This window comes from Equus quagga, chromosome 15, assembly GCF_021613505.1.
Source record: "Equus quagga isolate Etosha38 chromosome 15, UCLA_HA_Equagga_1.0, whole genome shotgun sequence".
Taxonomy (NCBI): Eukaryota; Metazoa; Chordata; class Mammalia; order Perissodactyla; family Equidae; genus Equus; species Equus quagga.
Genome location: NC_060281.1, coordinates 64509948 through 64519855, shown reverse-complemented (window position 1 = coordinate 64519855; position 9908 = coordinate 64509948). Strand labels below are relative to the sequence as shown.

Genomic DNA, 9908 nt, shown 5'->3' with positions numbered 1-9908 from the left:
GTGTGCCAGGCCCTAGAGCGAGTGCAGGGTCCCCCAGTGCCAGGCCCTACGGCGAGTGCAGGGTACCCCGGTGCCAGATCCCACGGTGAGTGCAGGGTCCCCCAGTGGCCAGGCATGTCCTAGAGGACTGTAGAGAGAACCCTACTAGAACCCCCTTGGAGAGGGCAGGGTCGTCGTGCACGCACAGTTGTGTAGGCTGTGCAATGCTTAGCTCTCAGCGCCACCACTCAACGCCAGGGTTCTAGGTTTATTACAACAGTGTTGTGGTAGACGTCACAACACTTGACGTCTTGAGTTTACAAAACCAATATCGATTTTGGCAAATTTTAACAGATGGAAGTAAACAGTCCGAGGAGAGAGTATCTTTCCTGTAATTCACAGAAGGTCCTGTGGGCTGGTGGTGGTCCTGGAAGGGACCTCAGGCCTGAAGGTGCCCCTGGGGAGATGCTGGGGCTCCACCTCCTAGTTGCTGTTCCAGGCAGGAGAGTGAGGGGTCCGACTCTCCTCAGGGCTCCCTGGTGAGGCCCATTATTTGAACTGAGGGGCTGTGCCATCTGGCATGGCCATGGCCCTCGCTGGGCATGGCTGGGGGCCTCACCTCCTCACGTCTGCCCCCGTCCCAGGTCTTCCGCCATCCGCAGGTCGGGCAGCACCAGCCCCCTGGGCTTTGCACGGGCCAGTCCGTCGCCCCCATCCCACGCCGAACACGGAGCTGCCCTGGCCAGGAAGCTGTCCCTGGGTGGGGGCCGGCCCTACACACCGTCTCCACAAGGTGAGCCCTCGGGCCCCTGACGGACGCAGCCTCTGGACTGGACTGGGCATCTCCACAGCTGGGCTGGGGCAGGGGGAGGGTGCGCCCGTCCCGGCATTGACTTGGGCAACTCTTCTTTCCCGCAAGTTGGAACTATCCCTGAGCGGCCGGGCTGGAGCAGGGCGCCCTCCCCACAAGGAGCAGAGATGCGGGGTGGCAGGTCCCCTCGTCCAGGTGGGTGCCTGGCCTGGGTGTGAGGGTGGAGCTGGGGAGCGTGGAGGATCTGGGCTGACCTCCGTGCTGGGGGCAGCGGCCATTTTCCTGTTCTTACAGTGGTCACTTCTCACAAGTTAAAGGATGGTAGGAGATCTGTGAGAGCATCCGTTTTAACACACCTTGAGCCGAGGTTATCGAGGCCGACTGTGGGATTCTGATGCTCCCTCCTGTCCATGCTGTGTGATCTTTGGCAGGGTTCTCAGCTCCTCTGTGCCTGTCTGCTCCAATGCACAGTGGAGCATGTGGGTGCCTGTGAGGGTAGAGGGAATAACAAGTGGACATGACAGCCTCCCTACACACCTGTGGCCGGTGGTGCAGGCTGGGCCAGGCTGCCCATGGCCGGCACTGACCAGGCCCGTCCTGTACTGTTGTAGGCTCCTCCGTGCCCGAGCATTCTCCGCACACTGCTGGGCTGGGCTGCCGCTTGCACAGTGCCCCCAACCTGTCTGACCTGCACGTTGTCCGCCCCAAGCTGCCCAAGCCCCCCACGGACCCGCTGGGGGCGGTGTTCGGCCACCCTCAGGCCAGCCCCCCCCAGCCGTCCCATGGGCTGCCGTCCTGCCGGCCCCTGCGTGGCTCACCCAAGCTGCCTGACTTCCTGCAGCGGAACCCCCTGCCACCCATCCTGGGCTCTCCCACCAAGGTAACAGTCCCAGTCTCCACGTGGGTGCACGCTTGGACCAGAGAGGGTGGCTCTGTCCTGAGGATCCCCTCCCACCCACCTGCTCGGCCGTAGGACATGGTGGCCGGGAAATGCAGAGGCTGGCGGATCGCTCTAGCATGGCTCTGCCCGCCCTCAGTGCCCAGACCTTTTGCGCTGGCTGGCAGCTGGCTCCATGAGTCTCCTGTGTGTGTGTGTGGGGTGGCCCCATTCCTGTGCAGAGACTGTCCCCCAAAGCCGGAGCATCTGTCCTCTAGCCCCTAACAGAGGACGTGTTCTGACTGGCCTAGTGGTCCACAGCCCCAGAAAACCCGGGCTGCCACCGAAATTACTTAGTTCAGCCCCTTGACTCAGTTTTCCTGTCTGGGAGATGGGGCCAGAACCTGTAGCTGCCTGGGGGTGTTGCTGTGAGGATGTCGAAGCACATACGTGTGCTGTGTGCTTGTATAACGTACATATGCGTGCAGCACTTTCCTCCAGCACAGAGCAGAGTTGGCCACGCACAGGTCTCACACTTGCTGTGAAGACCCATGTCGTGAAAGTTTGGGGCTTTGCAGTGTGGGGCCCTGCAGATGCAGCCGGGCGGTGCCGACCTCGTCGGGTTGTTGGTGTTGGGAGGGGCACACTGGTGGGGCAGCCTTCTCAGCACCCCACTTGCCTTTCCTAGGCCATGCCCACCTTCGATTTCCCCAAGACCCCCAGCTCCCAGAACTTGCTGACCCTCCTGGCCCGGCAGGGTGTGGTCATGACGCCGCCTCGGAACCGGACACTGCCCGACCTCTCAGAGGCCGGGCCCTTCCAAGGGCAGCATCTGGGCCCTGGCCTGCGGCCCTCTGACGACACCAAGGGCCCCTTCGGCAGGTGAGTGGGTGGGACTCCCCCTGACGCTGCCTGCCATACGCCCCTGGGTGGGAGGAGAGACTGGGCCTCTGAGCCTTCGCTCCCTCTGAGCCTCAGCTTCTGTGTCTGCTTAGCGGGTGACAGTACCTGGTCCAGGGTTGGCGGGACGATGAAGTGGCCAGCACGGGTGAGGCGCTCTGTGTGCCTGGTGTGGGTCACAGTGGGTGGGCCAGGCTGGGCTCCTGACCAGGCTGTGAGGCCCCAGGCCCTGGCTGTGGGCAGCCCTGGGCAGTGGGAGGTTGCGCCCAGCTGGATGGCCCTGGTACCCCAGCCTCTGGATCACGGTTGGCTCACTGCTGCCCCTGGCCCTGCAGGTCACTCAGCACCGGCCGCCTCACTGATCTGCTCCTCAAAGCTGCGTTTGGGACGCAGGCCCCCGACTCGGGCAGCACGGACAGCCTGCAGGAGAAGCCCATGGAGATTGGTACGTGAAGGGCGTGCCTGGGTGGGGGACACCCGGGCCCTGGTGGAAAAGCCCCTGAGCCCCTCCTCCCTCCTCCCCCCCCCCAGCACCCTCTGCTGGCCTTGGAGGGAACCTGCACCCTGGAGCCCGCGCTGGGGGTGCCAGCAGCCCGGCGCCAGTGGTGTTTACCGTGGGGTCACCCCCCAGCGGGAGCACACCACCCCAGGGCCCCCGTGCCAGGATGTTCTCAGGTGAGAGGCAGCGCGGGCCCTCGCGGGTGGCAGCGGGTAAGTGGCACATGTGGCCCGTCAGTAACCGTGAGATAGTGCTGCCATCCCGCACGGGAGGTGGGAACACGTCCTGGATCTGGGGACAGTGGAGGGGCCCTCACTCACTGGCCCACTCCCTGCAGTGGGCTCCTCAAGCTCCCTCAGCTCTGCCGGCTCTTCCTCTGCCCGCCACCTGGCTCCCGGGGCCTGCAGCGAGGCCGTCCCTGAGGTTCCTGGCCACTGCTGCACCTTTGCCGACCCTGTTGCTGCTAACCTGGAGGGGGCTGTGACCTTCGAGGCCCCCGACCTCCCCGAGGAGACCCTCATGGAGGTGAGGGCTGGGGCTGGGGGCAGGCAGGGGGCCTGGCGGCATCGCTGTCCCCTGGCTGGAGCATGCATGCCTCCGGGCACAGCCAGCCCTAGACTGCGGAGGTGTGGGCTCTGCAGGGAGGGCTGGGCAGAGGTCTCTCTGGTCTGGGGGCCCCCCCTCCCCCTGCCCCATCCACCTCTGATCAATGCCTGCGGCCAAGGCTCCTCAGTGGCCCTGGTTCCCCCCAGCAAGAGCACACGGAGATCCTGCACAGCCTGCGCTTCACGCTCGTCTTTGTCCAGCACGTCCTGGAGATCGCCGCCCTGAAGGGCAGTGCCAGCGAGGCGGCTGGGGGGCCCGAGTACCAGCTGCAGGAGAGCGTTGTGGCCGACCAGATCAGCATGCTGAGCCGCGAGTGGGGGTGGGTGCGCCTGGCGGGGCCCAGATGGGGAAGTGGCCTGGGGTGCAGGCCTCCAAGCCGCCTGACTCATCTGCCGCCCTCCAGCTTTGCAGAACAGCTGGTACTCTACCTGAAGGTGGCTGAGTTGCTCTCCTCAGGCCTGCAGACTGCCATTGACCAGATCCGGGCTGGCAAGCTCTGCCTGTCGTCCACCGTGAAGCAGGGTCAGTGGACTTAGCTTGCACCTCCAGGAGCCTTGGTAGCAGGAGATGGTGAACTCAGAAGAGAAATTCAGGGTGGGACAAGTGGCCAGGGGAGGGAGACAGTGAGGCCTTTCTGAAGTGGTCACTTGGAGCAGCCCCAGCCCAGGTGGGAGAGTGGGGGATCCTGTGGGCCAGCAGGTGCAAAGGCCCTGCAGCAGGGCCTTGGTGCGTCTTGGGGGATGGGAAGGACCAGTGTGTGCGGCTGGAGCAGAGCACAAAGGAGATGGGGTTAGATGGTGGCCGCAGGGATGTGCTGAGGGCCTTTTGCCTGCTGGTCTTCTCCGTCCCCCTGCTGGGGGTGCCTGAGCTGACGAAGGCCACACGCCCCCTGCAGTGGTGCGGAAGCTGAATGAGCTGTACAAGGCGAGCGTGGTGTCCTGCCAAGGCCTGAGCCTGCGGCTGCAGCGCTTTTTCCTGGACAAGCAGCGGCTCCTGGACCGCATCCAGAGCGTCACTGCCGAGAAGCTCATCTTCAGCCACGCGGTGCAGATGGTACGACGGGCGGGAGCACAGGCCGAGGGGCAGGCAGGGAGAGTGATGGATGAAGCTTGGCTGATTTGGGGACGTCACTCCTGGGGTGAAAAGTTACATCACATTGCCCCCCCGACAACAGATGACAGACAGGCCACTCCTGGGCCCCAGCCTGGTGCTGGCAGCTCACCAGTGTTTTGGCTCCATGGCCCAGGTGGCATCCTTGGCCACACCCCTCCCTGAGACTCAGTTCCAACTTAAAATGAGAAGCCTGGTTTTTCAAGCCTCTTAGCTGGTGGGGTGGCCTGCAGAGGAGATGGACATGGGCAGCCCAGCTTGCAGGCACTGGGGACTCCGAGAGGCCCCGGGCCTGCTCGGTGCTCTGCTTCCATTGTTTTGGGGTTCTTCTGTCCAAAAACAGCTGCACCTGAGGCACTGCCTGTTTTTGAGAAAGTTGTTTTGTGTAGTAAAAATGCACAGTCTGAACAAGTGTTGGAGACAAGTCTGCTTGCGCGCCCCTGAGCTCTCCTCCCCTGCCCTTCCTCAGGGATGATGACTGGTGAGTTACGCCAGCACTGATAGCGATGCCACAGACAAGGGGCTGCTCTGCCAGGCGGCCCTGACCGTCTTGGGTTGGCCAGTTGTCTGATCTGTAACCCCTTGGCTGCCCAAGGCCACACGACCATCTGTGTAGACCCCCACATGACATGGGCCGTCTGCACTCATGCGGCACCATCACCTGTGTCCCCCAGTGTGAGGGCTGTGCGCGGATATTCGGGGCTGTCACCCCAGGGCCTCCCCGTTCCAGGCGGCGGGGGCAGCCAGTCCCAGCCTCTGCCCTTGCCTGAGCAGGTACAGTCGGCCGCCCTGGATGAGATGTTCCACCGTCGGGAGGACTGTGTCCAGCGCTACCACAAGGCCTTGCTGCTCATGGAGGGGCTACAGCACATCCTCACGGATCAGGCGGATGTGGAGAACATTGCCAAGTGTGAGTGCCCAGTGGGCCACCGTGGGCGAGGAGGGGTGTGGCGGGCAGCCCACTCACGGTGCCTTCTCTCTCTGCAGGCAAGCTGTGTATCGAGCGGAGACTCTCAGCCCTGCTGACCGGCATCTGTGCCTGACCTCCTGGAGGCCGGCCTGCCATCCCAAGGGGCTGGACCCTCTCTGCCGATGCCACGAGGTGGGGCGTGGCATGCTGGCCGGGCTTGAGGGGACAATCGTGTGGCCTTGGCACTGCTTGATGGTGCCCAGGAGAAGACTGAGGCTCCCTGCCCAGGGTCTCGAGCCGGGCCTCAAGCTGTGTCTCCATTGCCCGGGCTCCACAGCAGTGGGCTGACTTCAGGGCACTGGAGGGCCAGCACAGAACTCCACCCAGGCCAGTCCCTTGGCCTTGCTGATGGGCAGAGCTCCCAGCCGGCAGTCAAAACTTCTCTCCCTCGGCTGCCTTGATGGCAAGTGGGGGTGCTTGGGCATCCCCCCACCCTGCTGAGGACAAGCAGAGGCCCTGAGACAGTGATGCCCGGTCAAGCCAAAGCTGCCAGATCTGCCCAGGGGCTCCCCCCAGGAAAAGGTGTGGCGTCCTGGCTCCCCCCTCTCCTTCCCCAAGACCACCCACCCAGCTTTGTGAATCACCCAGCACTTTATGCAGGCGGACTTGAACCAGGGCTTTCAGCCCAGTCCTGGTTGTTGCACTACGAGGCACGTGTACATATCCATATCCACGTATATATATAAATAGTCCTGTGAGCGTGTGCGAGCGTGTGTGTGCGTGTGTGCTGTGCCTGCTGCCCGGGACTGTCTTGGGAGACACAGCTGTCTTATTTAAATGTTCTTTTAGGGACGGACAGTATGAAGCACCAGGCTTTCTAAACTCAGAAGCAGATGTTGCAGCCTTTCACACTTTACTCCTAAAATGTGTCTTATTTTTTGCAGCCCCTTTTTTGTTAGAGATGAGAACTCAAAGGTGTGTAGGCCGTTTTGTTTTGGAAAGGTCGGGCCTCAGCACTGCCCTGGCTGCTAAGGCAGGAGCGGGTGGCATCGGGCACGTGTGCATCTGGGGGTGGCCAGCTGTCCCGCCTTCTAGCCCTGTGAGGCAGCCCTGCCCCTGCTGTGCCCTCCCCGCCTGCGAATGGCGGGCAGGTGAGCGGGAGTGTTTTGTGCAAAAACCTCCCCCATCCAGCTTTCACAGTAGGTTTGATGTCAGTGTGCACCCCCAGGTCCTGGCCGCCATCGAGGGGGTCAGTGGGGAGGCCCGCCTTCCAGGCTCGGGGACCTTCCCGGTCTGCCCAGCTCTGCCTAGCCCCCTCACGTGGATCCCCAAGAGTGTGGAGGAAGGCCGTGCGAGTCCAGGCGCCCATGGCGGGAGTGCACGGTCTTAAGACCACAGACGCCAAGGTCTCCCTGCGTGTCTCTGCAATACTTGAAATGTCGCCACTGTGCTTGGACTTAGGAAAGCCCTGTGACGTGTGTCTTTTCTCATCACGCGGTGACTTTACTTTTTCCTTGCTGCACAGAACATGCTCGTATTTATTGCTTTATCGTCGGCTGGAGTCCAGGGTGCTGGAGGCTGCAGCCTCAAAAGAGGCCTCGCACAGCTTCCTGTCCTTGTTCTCTGGTGGCCGCGTGTGCCCAGGTCAGTCTGGGGCCCCAGCCTCGGGCGCCACCAGCTGGTCCCATTCTCTACAAGGCAGCACTCAGGCCTTGGTCTGCTTGAAAAGGAATTTTGTGTGATTTTTCCCCACTTGCATTAAATTGTGTAATAGCAATTTAAGGAAATAAACCTTTGGAATTGTTGGGTTGGTGTCACTCATGGTTGGTTTGTCACTGTCTCTGTCCTTTTCCTGTCACCTGCTTGCTCATCACCCCTGCCCTGGGTCCTGGAGTCTGGACTGCGGCCGGGCTCAGCCTGGGGAGCAGGCCCCAGGGCAAGACTCGTACTCAGGTGTGGGCTCGGACTGTCGGTGCCCCTGGCCTCTGTCCCAGTGGAATCACTCACCTGGGCCCTCGGGACACCTGCGCCCCGGTTCTCTGGCGTGTGTACACCAGAGGGGAAGAGTCCTTGTTCAGTTCCCGGGACCCAGCGCCATTTCCACCCTGCAGTGCTGAGGCCTGCTCCCCAGCTTCACCCACAGCAGCTGCTCTTGCCGCCTTGCTGGCTGTGATGTGAACCTTGCTGTGGTTTGATTTGCGCGTCCATGGTGACAAGTGTCTTTGAGCATCTTTTCATGTGCTTGTTGGCCATTTCGAGATCTTTTTTGGAGAAATTTCTATTCAAGTCCTTTGCCCGTTTTTTTTTTTCTTTTTGAGGAAGATCAGCCCTGAGCTAACATCTGCCGCCAATCGTCCTCTTTTTGCTGAGGAAGACTGGCCCTGAGCTAACATCTGCCGCCAATCGTCCTCTTTTTGCTGAGGAAGACTGGCCCTGAGCTAACATCCATGCCCATCTTCCTCTGTTTTATATGTGGGATACCTGCCACAGCAGGGCTTGATGAGCGGTGTGTAGGTCTGCACCAGGGATCCAAACCAGTGAACCCTGGGCCACCGAAGCAGAGCACATGAACTTAACCACTGCGCCACCGGGCTGGCCCCTTTTGCCCATTTTTCAATTGAGTGCTTTCTCTTATTGTTGAGTTGTAGGGTTTGCATTTTTTAAACTATATATTGTTTTTATAAGTTAAAACTAATTTATTGCCAGAAAGGCTCATTGCACTATTACACAGAACTGGGTGGAGAGGTAGCCTTAGAGAAGTGGAAGGTGAGGCCTTGAAAGGCAGGCTCCTGGAGGGGCCGCTGCGATCTGGCTTCCTGAAGTGTCTGCAGGCAGGAAGGGCCGTGCTGGAGGCAGCCCCTTCTGCTCTGTGGGGCTCCTGGTATATTAGAGACAGAAATGCCCAAAGAAGATGGAGACGATCAGGGCATTTTGTTGCTACATTAGACTTGATTTATTTATTTTTGAGGAAGACTGGCCCTGAGCTAACATCCGAACCCATTCTCCTCTACTTTATATGTAGGACGCCTGCCACAGCATAGCTAGATGAGCGGTGCAGAGGTCCACGCCCGGGATCCAAACCAGTGAACCCCTGGCTGCCGAAGCGGAGCACATGAACTTAACCGCTTTGCCACTGGGCAGGCCCAGTAGTAGACTTTATTTTTTAAAGCAGTTTTAGGTTTGCAGAAAAAGTGCAGAAAGTACAGAGTTCCCATGTGCTCCCACCTCCCTGCCACCTTCCTTTCCCGTCAGGAACACCTGCACTGCTGTGGCAACTTGTTACAACTGGGGAGCCTGTTGACACATCGTCATCACCCAGAGTCCAATTTACCTTATGGTACACTTAGGGCTCACTGTCGGTGTTGGACACTCTGTGGGTGTGCACAGTGGCCAGTGGCGTGTGTCCACCATGACAGCATTGTCCAGAGTGGCGTCACTGCGCTGGAAGCCCTCTCTGCTCCCCCTGCTCGTCCCCACGAGCCCTGGCAACCACGGATCCATTTCCTGCCCCCATAGCTGTGCTTTTCCGGAATGTCACAGAGCTGGAATGACACACTTGGGGCCTCCCCAGCCTGGCTCTGTCACTGAGTCATCTGCACTTGAGGTTCCTCCGCGTCTCCTTGTGGCTTCGTAGCTCAGTTCTTTCTAGTGCTGAGTAATGCTCCATTGTCTGGAAGGACCACAGTTTATCCGTTCCCCTACCCAAGGGTGGCTTGGTGCTTCCAAGTTGTAGCGATTATGAGAAAGCTGCATGGACATCGGTGCGCGGGAGCCTGATGGGAAGGGGTGGGCCGGGCCTGCAGGACCACGTGTTCCCCTGCACATTCCCAGCATGTTCACAGGGTGCCAGGCCCAGGGGGGCCTCAGCCAGGAGGCTGGGCTCGGGTGCCTGCCCCCCTCAACCGCAGTTCCCTGCGCACTTGTCCCAGGCCCACAGGCCTCAGTTTACCTCCACAGAACAGAGATGCAAGTTGGCCTACGCAAGTTGGCCTGCTGTAGCTGGTGGGGTCTGACAAGGGAGCAGGTGCGGTCAGCTTGCTGTTTTCCTTTCATTGTCTCTCTCACCTGACAAGGGAGTTCTCACTGGTCGCGGGCTTATCTTCCCTGGCCCCACTCCTAACAGGAGCCTGGGGCAGGACACACTGCAGGGTGCTGTGTGTGTGGAGGGGGGGGTGACGTGTGTGTGGAGGGGGTGCTGTGTGTGTGTGTGGGGGGG

General features: G+C 60.7%; 1 protein-coding gene across 3 annotated transcripts in view; it reads left to right on the top strand.

The window, feature by feature from the left end:
* The window catches only part of ULK1 (unc-51 like autophagy activating kinase 1), a 24463-nt gene extending 16965 nt beyond the window's left edge, over window positions 1-7498 (top strand). The window contains exons 17-28 of one of the 3 annotated variants that reach the window (XM_046639754.1): window positions 624-772; window positions 899-985; window positions 1402-1670; window positions 2356-2549; window positions 2903-3012; window positions 3099-3242; window positions 3404-3591; window positions 3819-3991; window positions 4076-4194; window positions 4568-4725; window positions 5557-5692; window positions 5770-7498. In XM_046639754.1, coding sequence (XP_046495710.1) covers window positions 624-772; window positions 899-985; window positions 1402-1670; window positions 2356-2549; window positions 2903-3012; window positions 3099-3242; window positions 3404-3591; window positions 3819-3991; window positions 4076-4194; window positions 4568-4725; window positions 5557-5692; window positions 5770-5825 — 1783 coding nt within the window. In that variant the 3' untranslated portion in view covers window positions 5826-7498. The remainder of the gene's footprint in view (window positions 1-623; window positions 773-898; window positions 986-1401; window positions 1671-2355; window positions 2550-2902; window positions 3013-3098; window positions 3243-3403; window positions 3592-3818; window positions 3992-4075; window positions 4195-4567; window positions 4726-5556; window positions 5693-5769) is intronic. The other 2 variants (XM_046639755.1, XM_046639756.1) reach the window with 2 other exon arrangements.
* The last annotated feature ends 2410 nt before the right edge of the window (window positions 7499-9908 follow it).